Genomic DNA, 20606 nt, shown 5'->3' with positions numbered 1-20606 from the left:
GACCTCTGCAGTGACTTAACCCTGAGCCCAGGTCCATGGCAACGTTTCTCCAGTTTCAACGGAAGCAGACTTAGGTCCAAAGGCAGCGCATCTGAAAATCCCACCTCCAAATACTGACCACGGGACAGACTCTGTCCACAGACACACTTGCTGCCTACCGAGTTGCTGCAACCTCAGAGTACTGGAGCGTATAGGATTATGCTCCTAGCATACGAATATAAAATAGCAGAAAACAGTGCCATCGTCTTCACTAAGAGATATGGGTTTCTTAGCTCATTACATCAACTCAATACAACCACAAATACCATTTACCTGCAATTATGGTACCAGAGTACTTTGGTTTTTAAAACAACAAAACCAAAACTTCTTGTCTTTAAAGCAAGCTTCCGAGTATTCACTTTTGGCACTAGCATTTCCCATATAACAATAATGTGGTGGTTTTGGTTTCTAATCTACTTCTACTTACAACTACAACCTTAAGGAATGGGAACTGGAGACTACTCTTGGGTGAAAGAAAGGATGGGTAGAGACTCCCTTAATCATTTTGGCTCGAGCAGATAAAACCGAGTCCGGAACATCCCAACTGGTCCAGAAGATGCTGGACAGATCACATGTCAAACCTCCACCACTCGATTGCTCTCCCATACCAGTCAGACTTCAACATAGAATTTGAAGGTTTTTCTTCTAGAGAAGAATTAAGATAATGTCCCTGGCCCACCCTTTAGAAAAAAAAATATTTTATTTCATCAGGCTGATAAAAGCCCACTTTCCAGTCTGATAATGGGGAAAAGCAAATACAGACATGCAGCAAGAAAGAAAAAACAACCTCCCAAACTGTAATAAACCCTACAAAGGACGTGGGTGACATCCGCTTACTTTTTCTTGTCCTTGTCTTTCTTGGTTTGTTGAGAACCTGCCTGCTGTGCCTGTGACTGTAATAGCTGAGCTGCTGCCTTTTTCTTTTGAAAGTTGTTCAGTTCTTCCTCGAGTTCCTTCTTTTTGTCTTCCACTTTTTTCTTCTCTTCTTGGTGAGTCCTCTTTAGATGGTCAAACTTTTCGTGAAGCTGCCGGGACAGAGACAACAGGAATTGGACAGGAAGAGAAGAACAATTCACCCCGATTATTGGTATTGATGCCTGAATTGGTTCCACTGTAACAGAGTCCTCACTGCATTAATAAGAAGCCACCGGCCTGTCCCAGGCGTGCCTGACTTTGTGAGAAAAGCCCCACAATTAACACATACACGCACACACAGGTGGTGACAATTTAAGTTGCTGTATGAATACGACAGGTCTCTGGACACTTCCAAGCCCCTATGTTCCATCCCTCATTGCTTTGTACCTAGCGGACGCTCCCATACTTGTGCAAAGCAAGACAAGGTGGCCCTTCAGCCCACTCTGGGGCTCTTCTCTGTACAAGTACACATGCCTCCGTGAGGCCCCAGAAACAGCTCCCTCCCCCAGCAGGACATCTACGTTTTCTCTGTCCCACAGTAATCAGTGCCGACCTACACACACCGAGCACATCACCATAGAGCATCTCTCAAAAAGCTCCCTCTACAACTACGCTGAGCGGGACTCACTGCCCTCCGGGAAAGCCTCATCTTACTGAAAATCTCCAGAAAGGTGCGACTGCTTAAGGGCAGCGCTGACTGCGCCAGAGCTGAAAATCCACTGCGAATCAACATTACTCTGAGTAGCAAACTTACTCTCTCCTTTGGGTGGGACTGAAGAGGTGAGCGAGCAGAGAGGACTCGCACAGCACAGCAACGCTGGCGTTTCTGTGGGGTATGTAGCTGCAGCCGCTGTTCCCATCACACTGTGGTACCTCCCACTTGATCCACGGTATAAGTCCTCCTCCAGCTGCCCAAAATCAGGGAACACTCCTGCACCATTTTGCAGGCACAGAAAAGCGGCAGAGGACTCGTGTGATGGGGTCACACCACAAGTCCATGGCGGGACTGGGAACTGAGTTCAGATCTGCTTCTTGAGACGGTTTATGCACAGCAAGCACCTCTGCAAGCTTGATGTTGGAATATGGATGGTCACCTTCCCAGGGCTCTCAGAAAAGCCCCAGCCTAAACCCTCACACACAGTCCTCTGAGCTACAATATACTCACATCTTTCTCCGCTTCCTTCAACTCTGCTTCCTTCTCCTTCACTCGCATGACAAACATCTGCCTCATTTCGTCCTCCTTCTTCTGGAGTTCGCCCAGGAATTCATTCCTCTTCGCTTCATAGGTCTCTTGGAGACTGTTAAAGAACACAGGGAAAAAAAAAAAAACCACAAACCAGTCAGAGCTGTGTTTCAAGCAGAGTCACGAGTTTCCAGCCTTTGGTGATCTTACCACATTGTCTTGTCACAAAACATCATCAGAGGTCCCTGACTACACAGAGGCACGAACACCTCCACCAAAACCATTCCTAGCTTGCTAGATGGCAGCAGTGGGAGACAAATTGGCAATGAAAAAATGAACACACTGTTCAGGATCCTGTAAATCCCTCAGCAGGCAGGACGACTGTCCTCGAAAATAAACAGCCGCTACATAAGCTTCGACAGCAACCTCTGATGCTTACATGGCATGTGATCTATTTGAGTCACACCTCCTCCCTTCTCCCACTGTTTGTCCTGAATACCTTCATTTGAAGTGCAAGATTTGTGGAACAGACACAGGGATATCAGAGTGCAAAATCTGGCTTTATGTAGTTCATTAAGCATGACACTGACACAGAGCAAAACTAATTTTCCCTACTTATTGCTAATGGATTCAGACCAGTGGCTTTATTTGGAAAAAGCCACCTTGGGAGATCTCTATTCCTCTTTTTGCTGTCAAGCGAGAAGCTAAGCCTTTATGAACGAGCAGCAGCGTTCCTCCTCCAAATAACCGCATTACTGGATTCCTTCATTCCTTTATTCCCCCTCTACTTCTTGGCATTCCTTTATTTCCCCAGCGCTGAGATACCGCAGCAAAGATTTGGGACGCAAAATATGTTGTCCACGCACCTCTGAGATTCAGAGCCTCTGAAGAACTCTGGAGGCCAAATTCCTCTTCATTTTATTCCTTAAATGGATTTGGATATTTCAGCCATAATGATAGTGTGGGAATGATAACTATTTCCCCCAAGACGCTTTTTTGAATACACATTTAAAATGAAAACTCCACTAGTATCACACAGATACGTTGCATCCATGCACCTAAGGAACACACTAACCACTGGGCTAGTGGATCATCTTAATGCCGTTAAAGCCAAGCTTTTGCCTTTCCTTAACACGTGGTGGGGTTTTGGGGGGCTTTTTTGTTGCTTGGCCTTGTTGTTTGGGGTTGTGGGTTGGTTGGTTTTTTTGTGTTTTTTGTTTGTGTGGGGTTTTTTTTTTTTTGGGGGGGGGGGGGTTGAGGGGGGTTGAGCTGGGGAACAAGATTTGACAGATTAAGCCCAAGACTTGGGTTTTACACTGCTAATAAATGGGTACTTCAGTTGCCTCCTAAAGTACTCCACAGACAGGATGCCCAGAGCTGCCCTTGCACAGTACTGGCCACCGGGGAGGAATCACACTATTCCATCTGACCAGATCAGCTTCCCACACAGTGAAGCAAAAATGTCGACTCTAAAAATGACAAAAATCTTTTAATGGGAGAACTAGGCAAGAGGCATCTTTCGATTCTTAACTAAATCGAGAACCAGGCCAATCATAGCGGATAGAGACCAAGAGACTCAAAAAACTCCCTTAAATTCAGTCTTGTATTTAATCCTCTGACTGTGGACACTGAAACTTAAATTCATAAACTGTTCTGAAAGGTCTGGCTAGAGCCTAGAAAAAACCTGAGGGCAGATTAGCCTTCACTGCTCAGCGAGCAGAAATGGAATCTGTAATTAGTGACACATTATACTAGGGAGCAGCAGAGCCTTACGAACCTAAAGGGAAAACTCTGCACGCTGCTAACAGTATCCTGTACCGCAAACAATTTCTTGCAAAGCTCATTTCCAAAAACACGATGCCAGGCGATGGACAAGGAGGTAAAGGCTGGCAGGAGCTTACTGTGAAATTGTCCCAGCTTCAATGCTAATCCCAGCTTCAGTCTTAAAAACCTACTGCTAACCTAAAGCTAGCAAGCTTAAATCTCTACTCAAGTGACTCTGACTTCCAGAGAAGCAAAGTTCCCTGAGAAACTGGCCTGGCAACTTCAGGCTGTATGTGAAAAACAACACTTGCCGCCCTAAGGAATAACAGTCCAAACCAACTGGGAACCCTGCAGCTTCTCCCAGACAAAGATGACAAGGGAATTTGCTTTTTAAGTATACAAACATATGAACCTAGATTACAAGAATAACTCGATTCCCCAACACACACCCACACACTGAATGATGCCCTTGCAAATAATATTCTTCTTCCCCAAGTATTTTGAGAAAATTCATCAGAGCAGCAGAGAAACCAGCCCACAACAGACAGAGGACAGCAGAAGGGCCTCTGTGGAACAGAGGACCCCATTTCACAGCGCAGATGCCTACGGGGGCACCGGTGCTCCCTCCTGATCTCCTGCAGCTTGGACAAGCGGTGGGGGCTCCGCCAGCAAGGCGGGTCTCGTCGCCAGCTTCCCTTTTTCACGGCTGGCACAAGCACCCACACAGCACCAATGGTTTGCTGGGGTCTTTTGCCCTGCTCACCCTGAGCTCTGTGAAAGGGTCCCTGCTCCTGGCTGACGCAAACCGGCTGAAGAGCGGCGGTTCCTGCGGCTCCCAGGGCGCAGACCCGAGGAAAGGCATGCTTTTGATCCCTGGTCTCAGAAGGAAGAACAGAAAGAACCAAACCTAGTGTTTTCCTCATTTCAGATATACATCAGCCTCAGCCAAACAGCTCGGGATCATGGGTTTTGTTTGTTTATTGGAGGGAGGAGGCACCCAGAGCGAACTGTTCTCAACTAGCACGTACCAGATGGAGAAATTCTGTACGTTTTCATTTCCTCTCTACTTATAGCTTGGTCAAAAGAGGCCTCGTGTACAGGAAGTAATGGAAATTCCTCAAATTCCTCAAAGGGAAGGGCTGAGCCCATCTTAAGCTGTTGCTCTCCAGAAAGGAAATCCAGTAAAGCTTCACACTTGGGCTTCGTAACAGAACTGGGCTCGACTGATTCCAGCACAGTTTCTGTGCTGCAAAAGAAATGCAGCTGCATAAACCTCGCAAGTCACAGATAAAACCTGGAATTGACACAAACTTAGTGTCCTAGCACAAGCCTTGATCCATGCTTGGACCATGCTCCTTGCTTCCTTACCATGGAGGTGAGGCCAAGCAAAGTCTTTTTTTCTGGAAACACAAACACAAGGCCCCCGCTCGCCTTCTGCTCTAGAGCTTCTGGCTTTCCCCTGTTGAGGATCAGAGATGAGCCATCTCCATGGTTATCCGGCACAAGCCAGCTGCATGGCCGCCGTCTCGGGGATTGGCACGCCAACTCCTGACATGCACTCCTGTTATGGGGATAAACCCGCATCGATGCGCATTTAGTTCTGACTGCCGTCCCCTGGGGCAGAGAGGAGCGTGGGATGCTGCTATAGGCAGTGGGTGCAATTATTGGGGAGAAGTTGGAGAGGAATGGGAAACAGGAAATTAAGAGAAAAACAAACACTCCCTCCAGAATTCTCACACAGCTGTTGTCCCTGGCTAATGACTTCAGCTTCAGACCAACAAAGCTGTCTAACAGCATAAACTCTGTCTTCAGTAATAATGCAAACTTCAACATCAGACCATGGCACCCTCTTCACAGTGCACTTTGGACCAGCTGGGAAAAGTTCTAGGAGCGTCAACAAGAACATTTATCCCAGCAGCTCCTTTTTGTTAACCAGTTAGACCTCAACACACGAGTCACCTTCATCTCGGTACGGACACGGCTGTATTTTTCAAGCCTAGCATTTTTATGTGGCCCTGACGTAGAGCAGGGCAAGTCGGCTGCAAAACTCAGTTGAGTCTGCAGTGGAGGAAAGGGATACTAGTGTATCACCTGACCATCTCAAAACCTGCCCTCCTCCAAGGGCAAAAAGCATCAGGAGGAATTTCTGAACTGATAAACTTGATATTCAACAGATTCACTCAAGCCTCCATGAAACTCATAGTATCTGCAGTAGAAAGGTAAGGATAAGCTTCACTTAACACTGGACAGTTCACAGGTTTTAGGAAAGCAAGGGCAACCGTGAAGCAAAAAAAAAAAAAAAAATCACCTTCCCAACCACAGAATAAGATTTTCCAGCTTGAAAAAAACAACAAGTCAACAATGTGAACAGCTAACTGATGCCGTTTCCAATCAGACATATCTACGAGCCCTGACTGCATGCTACCACCAGCTCTCTCATCACGTCTTACGAAAACATGCCCCCTTCTGTGATGCTGAGGACACAAAGAAACCAGGAAACGGCAACAATCCTCACCGCCAGCTCCCGGTTATAGCAGCCTCTTGGCCACGTACAGCAATGGACCGTTTGAAATGTGGACAGCAAAATCAGTTTGGAGAGCGCAGTAAGTAACTGCTCTCCACACCGAATGACACGAGGAGCATTTAGGAAATAATCCCTTTGACGCTTTTTAGGACTGGCTGACAGATAACAGGTAGGAGATAGACTAAAAGGCACATACTGGTGAGCAAGGGCCAGCAGCTTATATTTGACATGGCAGAGCAAGGCATGGTCAGAGAAGATGACAAAGAAAACTGATACAACTTCAGCAACAGGGTGCAGACAGATCCAGGTTGATCTGAAGTGGGTCGTATCCTGCCCTCAAAACAGATCCCCTTCAAGCACGCTGGTGACATTTTGCAGGCTCGAGAAAGCCTGTACGGCCCTGCTGCAGGGTTGCAAACGTTTTCAGTATGTTAATGCGAGAATTGGCTTTCTCAGCCACCCAAGCTTTTCTTGTGCTTCTCCTGTACGAATCCTAGGCTGTGAGAGCAGGACTGCATTGCACAAGGTTTTCCTCCCTAGCCACACTTTAGATGTCAGCTACTCTAAGTGACCATGCCTACTCCCTCCCCAGTTCTTGCAAACGTTGGCATCCCCAAGACCTCCAATCTCTCTGGTTGTACAAGGCTTGAGTTACGCCTCCCTACCTGAAAGGCTTGCTGTCTGGATCTGTGTCCTTGAATCCCATCTCTTCAAGTTTGCAGCGCCTGTACAGCTCGTAGTGTCGGGTATGTGTCTGCTCTCTCAAGTCCTCCATGTTCACTCGGATCAGCATCTCCCGCAGCTTCACAAAGTCACAGTGATTTTCGTTTTCAACTGAAAAAACAACCCCAGACCACCCACAGAGAGAACGTTAAACCCAGGAACCAGGTCCCCCCCATTCTCTGGACCTGATTTAGCAAGCTTGAGAGTTCTTCAGGCACACAAGCAGACGTCCAAGTCAGCCTGCACCAAAACGCCTTGCTGAACTGGGGGTGAAACTGTCCCATGCCATATGGGCACCAGTTCAAGGCCTTTTGCTAGATTTGAAAGATCTCTCTTGCCCAATCTATCACAGAGCTGTCGACTCCCCGTGCCTTTCTGTACCATCCAGGTGACCATCCATTCCTACTACTCCTACATCCCCGTTCCAAATCCTACTCACCGACAGGGGCCCAGGCAGGCAACAACATCTCAGTCTGTAGCAGCAGTGAAAGGAAAGGTTATGAGAAGACCCCGGCAGAGATGCTGTACCCTTTCCAAGCCAACTAACCTTACTGAAGAGCCCTAAATCCCTGCTCCCGGCACTGAAGGGAAGCAGCACGCAAACGGAGTTTAACATGGCTTCCCATAACAACTTCTTTTCAGGGTAGAGTCTGGTCTGCCACCGTCAGCCCCTGGGCGAGCAAGCTGTTCAGCCTGGGGAGGGCCTGCGGCCAGAGGGCTGCACGCTTCAGTGCGGGCAAACAGTTCGGGTACGCTTCAAGACAAGGGGTGGAAGAAGTTCTCTCTTTAGGATGTGATGGCAAGCAGCAGGCATCTCTGCTGCTAAGAGATAACTCTGCAGTATGCCTCTGGGGACCCAGTGAAGCAGTCCAGCTGCTCCCTTTCAGACCACAGCAGCTGTCTCTGCAAAGGGGCAGCTCAGGGCCAGATCTTCAAAGTCTCTCTGGTACCCAGCAAAAACTCTGGTCCTAGCTTCCCAGGAGTGGCAAGAACCCAGCAAGGTATGTGTCAAGCCCCAGAATTCCTAAATACATCAACTTCCTTATTAATTGTGAGTTACTCTCAGTATGATCCTCTGGTGTACACAGCTGAAGTCTGAAGCTGTTTCATGGGCAGCTTGTATTACTGAGAAAAACCGGGTGCGTTTTGCAGAATTGCTCTGGGGATGTTCTCCTGCAGCTTGCTGGGCCGTTCTCCAACACGGCTGAAGCCCACAAGCAGACCACCACTACCATCTCAACCCTGTACTTCTCCATGCTGGTCAGGAAAGCAAGCACCAGCCCTATCTTTGGCAGCTTCAGTACAGCCTGGGTTGCAAACACAGCCCTAGACAAACTCTGCTCTCCAACAGGAAGGAGGTTTTGGTTGACTTTATGGGGTGTTGCGCACTTGAGCTGCACGTCCACAGTTTAGGATACCAGGACAAGACATGCCAGGCAGTCAGCGGGGACTTAGTTCTGCTCCCATTTCAAGCTGAGAGGGCAGAGCACCTGCTGACCTCCCTGGAAAATCCTCCAGCTACTTGTTTGCATTTGAGCTTGCGTGCAAGGTCCAAACTGAACCACTCAGCTGCCCAAGGCCTCCCCATTGCTCACGCATTTTTGCGGTCAGAAAAGCGTTAAGGAATAGAAAATGGCAAGTTTTCATTTTTCGAGCTAGTTATTTAACATCTCCTAGTAACGTTACGCTGCTCTCCCCCAGCGCCAATGGCTAGGTTGACGTCACCAGCCCTCTGTGTCTAGATCTAGGTTACAAAGCCCTGATTTTTAGGGGAAATCCTAAAGCTGTGATCTTGCTTTCAGGGCGGATTTTTGTAAGGACCATCCAGAGATCAACGCATCTTTCATCAAAAAGAGACAGGACAACAAAGTCTTTTTTGTGCTTTCGGCAACATACCCTGCACAACACCCCAGGGGTACTGCCTGGCTTTTGCCATCTTATTGCCGATCTTCACTTCTTCAGTGCTGCCAACTACAGCGAAAGGAAGGTGGACCTACAAAAGGAAAGGGACAATGAGGTTAGGGATTTCCTTTGTTGCCTTGCCAGGGATTGTTTCTGAAGAAAGCTGTTTACTGTGGCAGCTGTGCTAGATTTAAGTTGCTTAAACACCTTTGCAATTCATCTGCTGTTTTAGTAAGAGCAACGGGACAATCTGCATGAGAAACCTGCTCAGACTTAAAGGCCAAAATTCTGAAGTCCTAAAAATACAAGAGACATACATACTTTTCATGTAACGACAGAGCAGGACTCCTCCCAAGAAAGGTAGGCTAAACATTCCGGGGGTTTCTGCTGTGAGAAATAGCCGCTCATACTTCCTCTTAAAAAGGGCAAAGCTGTGAGCAAGGGGAAGAGCGGAGTAGACCTGGCCCTGGGCTGACACGTCTTAATCACCGAGCTCTGCTACGTCCCAGTCTCTCCGCGGGTGTGGTGGGGACAATGTGGGATCTACTCCCAGAAGCGTGGCTGCTGCCAGGAGGGAGCTCGCCTCTGCCGCCAGCCCACGCCCGCAGTGCTCTCCCTGCCTCAACAGCATCCAAAAGGGCTGGGCAAAAGCTCGGAGAGCGGGTGCCGTGTTGGCCGAGCTGTGGTCACAGGCTGGGTGGGAGGGGAAGCCGACAAGCGGCAGAGGAGATGGGATTAACTAGCAAAGGAGTTTCCCAGCAGCCAGGCTACACCAGGGGAAGGCAAAACACACACTGCACTCAGAGAGGGCCACGATCCTTCTCTGTGCCAGCTTCTCCCTGCTGAGAACGCAATATAAACAGGGAAAAGAGGCAATACAGAGGTTTGCAGGGAGACTGATATCCAGCTGGATGTGACAATTGCCAATCTACAAGCAGTTGTGCAGGGAAACCACATAGAAGCCTTCCAGTTGCAAGGAAATGGCTTAATATTGATGCCTCCATTCCCTGTAAAAACGCAGGTAACTCAACCTCGTCTTGCACTTGCTTTGGGTTTGGCACGTCCTTTTGGGTGTTACGTGCCCCACTAAAGCCACCCAAGGGCCCTGTCAGCACTGCTGTGATGCACGTCACTGCCAGAAACCCTGAGCTCAGGTTTTTCCCCCCGCACACCAAGTCAGGAGCACGGGAAACAGTTGTTTCCCTTTGTAAACCCCACTAAAACATTTGGTCTACCCCAGCCCTGTTTGCCCTCAAATCCCACCCCTATGGCTAGAGGAAAGGGAAAGGAGGTGAAAGCCAGAACCCTTGCCGCTGACGGCCACCGGCTCCACCAAGAGCTGGAACGCCATTGACTGCACCCCCGCTCTCACCGGAAAGCGAAACAAAGGTAGAAGTGAATCACCCCCCACTGAGCAGCAAGTGGTCGTTTGGGACAGGAAACCCAAACCCCAGCCCTTTGCCCTGACCGCGTCGGGGCCCTGCCTCCCATCCTCTTCCTTTCCCGAGATGGGAATACTGCAACAGGGGAAGGATATGAAAAAATACTCTGAGCACAATCATTTGTCAGACAAAGGCAGCCCACGTGTGACAGGTACCTCCATCTCCGAAAGCCTCTCGCCAGCCTGGTATCTGTGCTTAGACTGCAGTTTGTACCATGTTTCTTCTGGCTTTAAACAGGCCCTACCATCAAGGATGGGCCCAGATAAACCAAGGCAAGCAAAGCCCCCCAAAAAAACATACACTCATCGTGGCGTTTATCTCGGCCACTGTCTCTTCATCTGTCGGGAACTGATAGATCTGGACGCCGTTGCTGACGAGCTCACTCATGATTTTGCTCTTGAACTTGTGCAACTCGTTTTTTGCAATGGTGTCAGCCTTGGCAATGATGGGGATGATGTTCACCTGCAAAACAAAGACCGCACCTCCACATAGGGGACTGCGCACATTGCGTCACCGGGAGAGGACCGAGAGCAGCGTGCATCCCACAGCAACGGCCCCCCCAGCAGAAGACCTTCCCCGGGGCTCCTGCTGACAGCACCACTGCCTTAGACAGGCTTTTCAGGCAGCAGTGATGATGGTCTTACAAAGAAGTCAAATACAATTTGGCAACATGCTATTTCCTATCCTGTCATATTCCCTTCCTCATCCAAATTGGCTGGACAGGAAATGCTGTCATAGATTTTACAAGCTGATCCAAAAAAAGGAAATTACCATCTAGGCACTTCTTTACACCGCAGCAGGCTGGATTACTGCAAGCGGCAGGCTCAGACATTAGCCTCTCGTGGGCGTTTGCTCAGGCGCTGTTATCGGGACAGCCGGGTGGGCAGCAGCGCTGCTATTACCCCACCGGAGGTGGAAGTGCGTGGTCCATATCCAACCTCGCTACGCACAGGGCGGGGGCTGGCGGTAACACAGGCACGCTTCCTCCACCTGCGCACCCTCACCTGCTCCCGGACACCGCTGTACTGTGGGACCGGAGTTGATTTATCCCCTCCAAGACAATCATCCAAAAGAAACGCGTGATGGGCTTAACACAAAAATGGCAGGTAAGTTACTGACTTTCCTCCCTAGACAGGCTGTTTGCAACACCGGCAGCAGGATGGCAAACGGCAACAGTGTCTAAGGAGCCGAGGGGAGATTGCATTGTACCCTCAGCGTAGCCGAAGGGATCGATGCACAGCGAGCACGCACAAGCATCTGCTTTGCTGGGAGAGAGGTCAAGAACGCATTAGGAGGAGGAATCCTGCTCTCTTTCCCTTTCTCCTCCCTCCAGATGGGTGTTTCTGCTTTTCATATTGCAGGACTTGCTTTTCCGTGCAAGAGCAGACATAAATTGTAGTGAGGAAGATGTTGATATTGACCTATATGAAGGGGTTTTAGCTACAGTACTTCAAAATCCTCTTATATTACATTGCTTAATTCTGTTCAGAGGATGGCCTGGAGTTACTAAATCCCCCTTGGCCAAAAGACAGAACATGAATGCCAATTAGCTCACTTTGGGTAAATCCCCATAACTCTATTTTAAGTTGAATAGAGCAGGGATCTTTCTCCATCACTGCATGAAACCCAATCGATAGGTCACTACAGGAAGTAAAGAACCAATTCTCATCATTGATCTTCTGCAGAATCAGGATCCAATGAGCCAAAGGCGCAAAGTGGACTGATATACATTGCTTAATTGTGACATAAAGCAGCACAATGAAAGCTCAGTTTAAATACTCGGGTTTTACAGTTGTACCTTGGTTACTTTCCCTAAGAGAAGAGACGTGAAATCTTCTTGCAAGTATCTAATACAACAATGTGGTTCAAATAAGCTCGGTTCCCATGCTTGCTAGGAGAATTACCCTTGCTAGGAAGGTAACCGAAAAAGCACATGCCGAGTAACGTTATTTGTTCAGATTCTTCTTGTTTATCAGATCATGGTTAGAATAACACTACATTTGCCATAGAAGATCAAATCACTGTTTGTGTCTAGCTGGATGCAGTGAGAGCATGCAGACACAGCATTTTGATTTGTTTTTCATTGATTAGTAAAATGATCTGAAGTGTTTTAGATGTGCTTCTCATCTCATACACACTTACCAAATCAGGTCCTGTACCAAAACCTAATTAATCTGTTGGACATAGTGAAACAGAGATGGCAATCTTGTCTTGAAGTGCTAGAATTAGCAGAGTTCAACTTCAACCTCTCGTCCTGATTTCTGGATTTAAAGAGAAAACACGCTTTTCTCTCTCTTTCAACAGCCAACTGATCTTTCAGTTGTAAACAAACCTGTCACTGAACTTGGCTGCGTTAACAAGCTTTTGCAAAGCAAAAAGAACAGTGGTCTTTTTGACCACCACTCTGACTGTCCAAGGACGGACGGTCTAACCCGTCCTCGTAAACACGGTTTCCTGCTCTCAGACTGCTAACTTGATAGCACAGCTGGGGAGCAAGCGGCAAAGTTTCCTAACCCGAGATGGGACTGGAAGAGGGTAGGAGCCCAAACTCTTAATAAATCCCTGCAGCATATGAACCAGTGAATAACGACCCATTCTAGCAGCTAGCCCAACTTACTGAAATTTTCACACAGCACCTCTGCAATTCTCTGCTACTAAACACAGACAGCATTCTTCTGAGCAGGTTTAACTAAATCCTCGACGAGATGATAAAAGCACTGGTAGGGCCACGAGAGGGTCATCACATGAGCAGCAAGTACCTTACTGTCGAGCTTCTTCATGGTGACCAAGTCTAGGGACTTCAATGAGTGTCCAGTTGGCGCAATGAAATAGAGGCAGGCATGAATTCTGGTGTCGTGGTAGTTGAATAGGGACCGTTTGATCTTCAGCTCTTCTTGCAAGTAGGCTTCAAACTGTGCATCGATGTATTCTACTATAGGCTTGTAGCTGAGGAGATAAAACATGGCACAGAGAAAAAACAGGGCATTGGCTGCTGGGACAACACAGCTCACCGATCGACACTAAGAAAGCTTCAACGGGCGCTCTCTACATTACGGGACAAGCGCTGCTCTTAGGACCCTTCCCTCCCAACCTACGGTCCCTCTTCAGCAAGTGTGTGTTTCCACCTGGGGCGCCAGGAGAGTATTATGGACATATTAGCAAGATAAAGTGGCAGAAACCCCAGACTTTAGGTGTGTGGAAGCCACATGAAACTGCTACCCCGAGAAAGAACGTATTATGCAGTCTCTCCAATTCAAGTCTGAGCTTCTGCTCCGCCTGTGTCACTGGGAATTATCCAATACAAGAAAATTTGAACATGAAACTGCCACCTACCCTAGCTTGTCCAAAAGCTTGCTCGTGATCTTAAAAGAGGGAAGGGAGATTCACAAGGGAATAATTGAAACTTTTCAGGAATTGAAGCCTGTAAGTAAAGCTCAGGAGACAACTGCGCTGTTTGTGTACTTTGAGGGGATTGTTTTGTTGGAGAAAAAAAAGCTGGTGCAGTGTAACATGCCCTGATCTGACTGAAGATTGTGCTTCTGGAAAGGAAACTTTTCATTTTGTTCCTACCTCCACCAAGGGCAGCCTCAGGACCTGCAGCCCAAGGAAGCTCTTGAAGGAGGCCACTGACACCAAGGCACCAAGCCAACACTGCCACTGCCTTGAGCACTGGATTCACTGCAGTGTTAAAGCCTTCCCCCAAAAGCAGTCGGAAGGAGGAAACAAACCATCGGGAGTTTTCAGGTCCTCCAGAAACACCCTTCTGACAGGCAGCCAGCAAGGCTCTGCTCTGGACTCTCTGCTCCAGATTCCGGTGCAGCTGTTGGAGCAGTTGCTCAAAACCCCTGGTGAAGCAGAGCAGACTCTTGCTTGATTTACCAAGCGACAGCTACAGGAAGAGACAGCCAGCGCTGCGTGAGGGCTGCCGACACCAGAGACCCATAAGACAATACTGAGCACTGCTTGATAATTTGTAGGCACAAAGGGTCTCACCAATATCACCAGGTGCGTTTGTAACGTGACTACTGCTCTGGTTTCTGTGCTCTTGTGAATTCTGTCTCTGACCACGAGACCCCCAAATCCTCAGACAGAGACATGTTGCAAAGAAAGCAGTAAGGCCTTACATTGGGAGATGGTATTGGAGAAAGCACCGTAAAAACACAGAGCGAAAAAGGACTGGGAGGACTCAAACCACTAGCACAGAGAAAATCCCACCCACCGCAGCCATATGTGTCAGGACACAGCTGGAAGACAAAAGCTCTCCCCGGGCGCTGCTGCCCCTCTCTCCAGCTGCCCAAGAGAGAAGCTGCGGGGCCTTCACCACCGGTTCTGCCGGCTCTTCTTGGCTGCCGAACGAAGCAAATGCAAAGTGACCCGGCAGTAACAAGCTGCAGAGCATCCCCGCTCCGAGCACCTGCTCCTCCTCCGAGCGGTTTTTGTTCTCGCCTGAGAGCATATGGCAGCGTCCGACATGCAGAGTTCTCCATCCAGCCAGCACGTGCCCCTCACCGTTATTGATTCTATAGCGCTAGCCAGGAGCGGGAGCAGCAAAGCAGGGGCAACAGTTGCATTTTGGCGTCAGGTCAAGCAGAAAGGCAGCATTACAGAAACAAAGCATTGTAAAACCTTTTTTAAAAATCTACAGTTTGCCTTAAGAAACAGGAGGCAGAACCTCCTCTATCACCACGCTAATGGGGATCCTGGCGGAAACTTTGATGTTAGGCTTACGTTTTCAAAGAGCTTACGCTGCCTTATCTGCCTAGAGCCCTAATGGCTTTTGGTCAGCGCCCACAGCGCCGGCCAGCGTGCCACTGGCTTGGCAAGGTGCGGAGAAAAGGATCACTAACAACCCTCCAGAGGGAGCCGGGATTACTGCAATGGGGAACGTGTGGCTCTAAGATATAGGAAACACGCTAATTAATGCATTAGCCATGGTCAGAATGACTAGTTTTAACACTACAGCACAAGTCCATATGGATGGACACAAGGGACGGCGTAGGCGGCCCAGAATATTTACTTCAGGCACGCAACATGAAAATCAGCACCTAGGTACAACGTTGAAGCGAAAACCCACTTCAACTTGAAGACTGCAGGATGGTGTGAACAGGAACTATGATCTGAGCTCCAGCTCCCTAAAAATGCTACGTAACTGCAATTTGAACTCATACTTCCAAATATTTACATGGTTCGTCTCAAGCAGAGACTTCAACTAAGCTGCACAGAAACAGGGAGGACAGAAACACAGTTTTAGTTCTGTAGCCTGATTGATCTGCTAGTTCTTCACTTCAGTTTCTCATCACTTCTACCTGCCTCACAGGGCGAGCGATGCTAGCTGCCACAGCTGGATCAGGCAACATGCCGGAACAATGAGGGACCTACTCCCCACACAGGGTCAGGCCCTTCTGACCTCTGAGCACACCAGCACAAGGATTCCTTCACCTGACAGAAATAAATTTACCTGTCATCTTTGTTAATTTGATCGCCAAATCCAACTGTGTCGACAATGGTCAGCTTCAGACGGACATTACTCTCCTGGAGCTCGTAACTCCTGGCTTTCAATCTCACGCCAGGCTCGTTGTGCGTCGCAGGTTCACTTTCAAACTTGGTATTGAACAGAGTGTCCATCAACGTCGACTTGCCGATGCCAGTTTCACCTGAGCAGACAAAGGCAAGGTTAGTAGGGTCCGATCGCTTCTCCTCACTCTCAGGCACATTCGCCAGGCCGAGGAATTACTCCACTTGCGTAGCAGTGGCATTAGGCTACGTGCACATCACTGAGCAAAATAATCTCTGTAGGAACGAATGTCTTTCAAGACAGTCCCGCAGGACGGAACTGGGGACTTTGTGGACATTGGGAGGTGACAGCAGCTCTGACTTCTCCTGCTGGGCTCTGACTAAACTGCTCCACAGATCACACCGCCTGGGTCTCTGTGGAACACCTTGCAGACATGCCCGATCAAAGCAGCACACGCAGGGGACGCGAATCTGAAATGACCCCTGCCATGCAAAAGCTGCTACCCCAAGAGACACCAAGATAAGCCAAATGCCTTCAGAGCTAAAAGTCATCACCTGCAAGTGAAGAGTTAGGCTGCTGTGCTGGGAATAGCAAGAGAAATTTGTGGGCTGGGTTTCAGGGGAGGTACACCACAGTCACAGGCAAGGACACTGAAAGGGGGATGACCAGAGATACTAAGCACCACTGATCCTCAGGGATTTTTCATTATTTTGGGGAAGGAAAGGGGCTTATTTCACACATACAGAGGCATGGTCTTTTACAGTAACTGTGTTGTTAACATTTCCCACGGGAAAAGGAGGAATTGGAGAACATGGGCTGAGGCTTATGAGACTTCCCGAAGAAAAGGTACTAGACTGGAAAGAAGGGAGGGGAAAAAAATCAGACAAACCAATTCAAAAAAATAGAGCCACAACAGTTTTAAGAACGGTTACTTAGACATTTGCCGAGTGAGCCCCCCTACTCAGAGAAGGGAAAGGACTCCTTCCACGATGAACCAGCAAATGCCCGCTGCTGCTACAACCCTGTTACTGGACTTGCTATGTTGGCAGTGCGGGAGAGATAATAAAGAATCATGCCTTCCCCGTAAAGCATTTGGTTCCAGCGGTCTTCAGCTGTTGCGCGTGGTTTTTACATCGGTATGACCTGACCGGTGATGCAGGCTCCCTCCTGCGTGATGGCATGAAAAGCCCCAACCTCCCCACCTTGCAAGCGACATCTGTATTCAGGACAGCAAGAAGCTGTTGTTAGTCGAGCATGACTTCATTCCCTTTTTAATAGTGTAGCCTAAGTCCTAGTCCTGACACAAATTTCTTTACAGAAGCACGTTGTAAATTCTCTCAACTCGGGTACTTCCTTGGGAATCAAATTCAGATTTTCTACATTTTTTTCTGAATTTTTTTTTTTCCTCAGCTCAGTTTCTGTTCCTTTTTCAAGAGAAGCACAAGAAACCACAGTTAAACTTGGACAATGAAAACTTGAGACAGAGAAATAAATAAAAAGTTTTTTAAAAAAATCTAAAATAGCACACTGCATAAATACCAACTTTTATAACTATTACAGGTTCACTAATCCGCAGTGCAATTAGTAAAATGGATGAAAGCATTAGCCTAAATATCATTTTTAAGTCAAAAGCGTTTGCTTAGCAGTTACACTCTCAAACCGCTACTGCTACCCATGCTGTGAGCTGAGGTAACATCCTGAAGTTGCTCCAAATGAAGAGATGCTGGCATTTGGGACAGACCTCCCGGACTGCAGCGTGCAGCTCTGGCATCTGCAGGTCAGGCTCGTGCAGGGGTCCCATTCCCAACCTCTCAACCCCCTCCAAAATCTTAAATAGAAGCACATAATTGAAAAGCAACACAAAATATCAGGTGGGAGAGGAGAGACTGCATCTGGGATTGCCCTCAAGCATCTCTCTAGGCTGCCTACAGCTCTCCCAGCATGAAAATCTCTCTCTCAAAATATGCAAAGCCCCCACTATGAAGACCTCAGAGAATCATATAGTATTTGTGTCCACAGAAATAAATAGCACTACTCAGCAACTGCCTGTTGCTCTGTAATACTCAACAATTCATTTTCCTGGCACTGACTTTGACCGTTTTCATGCTAGGCTCAGGAAGGTAAGTGACTACTTACAGCCCAGTAAAATAATTACTCAGAGCTATGTTTGTCACAGCATTCCTACCCTGGGAAGCTGCAAGACATGAAGCAAGCTTTTAAAAAAGAATGAACAAATGAAAGAGGGGCATGACAGAAAGCATACATGACATTACAGCTCAAAATTGAGGCCCAAAGAACGCAACCCACACGAAAAGATCAGTCCTAAGCTGATGGCACAGACTGTTCATCGCACAAGTTATGTATTTTAGTGGTCTCCTGATGCGAATGCAACGCTGCTGCATGCTGTGCTAGATGGGCTTTGCAGCACTTTATCTGTGCGCACCTCAATTACAAGCCTCACATTACAATGCCAAAGTCAGTTGTGTCCTTCCTCAAAACACAATTAAGTAGTTTTTTAGTTTTTTCTCTTTTGATTCTATTCCTTGGACAACTGCAGCAATTTGGTGAAATTTTAGTTTCGTTGATGAACACATTTTACAAGAGAAAAGTGTTGGGCGAAATTGCTATCTTAATGGAACTGTATCAATTCACTCAGAGGAATATTCACTGCAACAGAAAAAGGCAATTAATTTATGTCATTTTGATCAAAGAGCTGCCTGCGAGTCGGGATGTTCCCCGCTGAATTTCAAATGGTTTCATGCTGCTAGGAGAATCACGTGACAGCTGGTAGCTTGAGCGTGCAGAAGTCCAACTACGCTCTTATCTCGTTCTTTGATATGCAAAGCTACATAGAGGCATCCAGTTTGTTCGCCAGATTTCTTTTCAGATGGCCCACCCTGCACTGCCGACAGAAATCCTCAACTTGCTTTAGACAAGTCACAATCAAAGGGTGGTGTTTTTTTCCAGCTAATTAATGTAACTAATTAGAAGGGACAATATTTCCCTCTCACGTGCTTACATGGACAACAAATGGAGAGATGATGTTTGTAGACTGCTCTGCCAAACTAAGAGTAAACCCTCCATTTTTGACAACTTTACATAAACCACATTCTGGGGGCACCTTGAAGAGCTCCGCCAACAGGTCAAAGCTGTTTTGGCACACAGCTCCCTAGGGCTGAACAATGGATTTCCAATTCCGTAGTGTCCACAGAGTGCCAAGACAGCAGGTATCTCTCTATAGCCAAGAGGAGGAGTTACCTCCCCATATTTCACCCTCTGAATAATTTGGGAAAAGTAACACAGTAACTCAGGCTATAAAACCGACTTGCAGCACACAGATTAAATACAGCAGAGAACAGGTGACAGGCTTTGTTCTCAAGTACATCATTGGGAGACTAAAAATGGCATCGTCTTCAACCGGAGAAACTAAGAATATAACGAGACAGGCAGGCAAAGCCTGGAAAGGAAGGAATGCAATTTATTGAGAAACAGCCTCTGTGCCCAACCCAGAAAGAGGCAGATTTCAGTTAACATTCCTTTTAAAAATACATTTAGTTCCCAAGTTAGCTCAGCTTCCTTATGGGCAGCCCTTGAGGAAAGCAGAACTGCCAGACCATCAAAAGGGTAGATTTTTAACACGCAGAAATTTCCACATTTAGACTCAGGGTACGGAGTACGGAAAAGGAAAAGAAGGATACTAGATTTTACCCCGAAGAAGCTCTGGGAAGAAACTGCCGCTTCCCTGCCACTAGGGCCCCCGCTGGCTCAGGTCTTACCCTTTGCAGAAGGGGGAAGGGACTAACTGGTGGATACGTGTGCACCCCTTGGCATGAGCTGACCACTCAGCGGCGCAGAATGACTTACCCACACAGAGGATGTTGAAGCAGAAGCCCTGCGATGTTGACTTGTTGACCAGCTGATCAGGGAGGCTGTCGAAGCCCACGTGGCCGGAGAGGGACAGGTTCCTAAGGTCATCGCTCTGTAACACCAAGAAGAAAGGCATTTAACAGGGTTGCGACACCCCTGTCAGGGAAGAAGGCTGAGCCTAGTCCCGCCAGAACTGTATAACAACACAGGAGTTTTTGGCACACAGGATCTTTCTGTCTTGGGTCTACCTCCCACATGAGGTCACCTTTTACTTCTATCCAGCTTTCCGCTGTGGGGCTCGGGAGCTAAAGTGTCCCCAATGCCATGGCACGCAAATACCACCAGACTGTTTTTCCATGCTTGCGACTAATAAGCCATGATTCTGTACCAATTTGCAACACCCAAACATCGCTTCCGAGGCCTCAGCACCACATATCCCTAGGGTTACCCAAAAATTATTTAGGCAGACGCCTGGAAGGTACGCAGTAAAACACAGTCATAGCTTTGAGCAGACCAACTCCTGTTTAATCGGTGAAGCAGCTAAGTCTGCCTGCTCCGTGTTCGCTGTACAGCTCCACGGCAGAAACAAGCCAACCTCCCCTTTGAAGACTCCCCCAGCAGCATGGGAGCTTCACCAAACCACCCAGTGAAGCCAGCTCTGACAAACAGAAGAGTGACACAGGCTGTGACGTGGTCCTGGCCGCAACTCCAAAATCTGTTCCTGATAGAAAC

General features: G+C 47.9%; 1 protein-coding gene across 1 annotated transcript in view; it reads right to left on the bottom strand.

The window, feature by feature from the left end:
- Nucleotides 1-872: 872 nt before the first annotated feature.
- Nucleotides 873-20606, bottom strand: part of SEPTIN11 (septin 11) — a gene marked incomplete at both ends in the record, with an annotated part of 48561 nt that continues 28827 nt past the window's right edge. The window contains 8 exons of the mRNA XM_081998726.1: nucleotides 873-1064; nucleotides 2120-2252; nucleotides 7091-7259; nucleotides 9045-9141; nucleotides 10793-10954; nucleotides 13252-13438; nucleotides 15951-16146; nucleotides 19872-19986. Coding sequence (XP_081854852.1) covers nucleotides 873-1064; nucleotides 2120-2252; nucleotides 7091-7259; nucleotides 9045-9141; nucleotides 10793-10954; nucleotides 13252-13438; nucleotides 15951-16146; nucleotides 19872-19986 — 1251 coding nt within the window. The remainder of the gene's footprint in view (nucleotides 1065-2119; nucleotides 2253-7090; nucleotides 7260-9044; nucleotides 9142-10792; nucleotides 10955-13251; nucleotides 13439-15950; nucleotides 16147-19871; nucleotides 19987-20606) is intronic.

The sequence above is a fragment of the Phaethon aethereus genome, assembly GCF_964289735.1.
Source record: "Phaethon aethereus genome assembly, chromosome: 4".
NCBI classification, from domain to species: domain Eukaryota; kingdom Metazoa; phylum Chordata; class Aves; order Phaethontiformes; family Phaethontidae; genus Phaethon; species Phaethon aethereus.
Note: the sequence above shows the minus strand (reverse complement) of the source record. Positions and strands in the feature narration are given on the sequence as shown.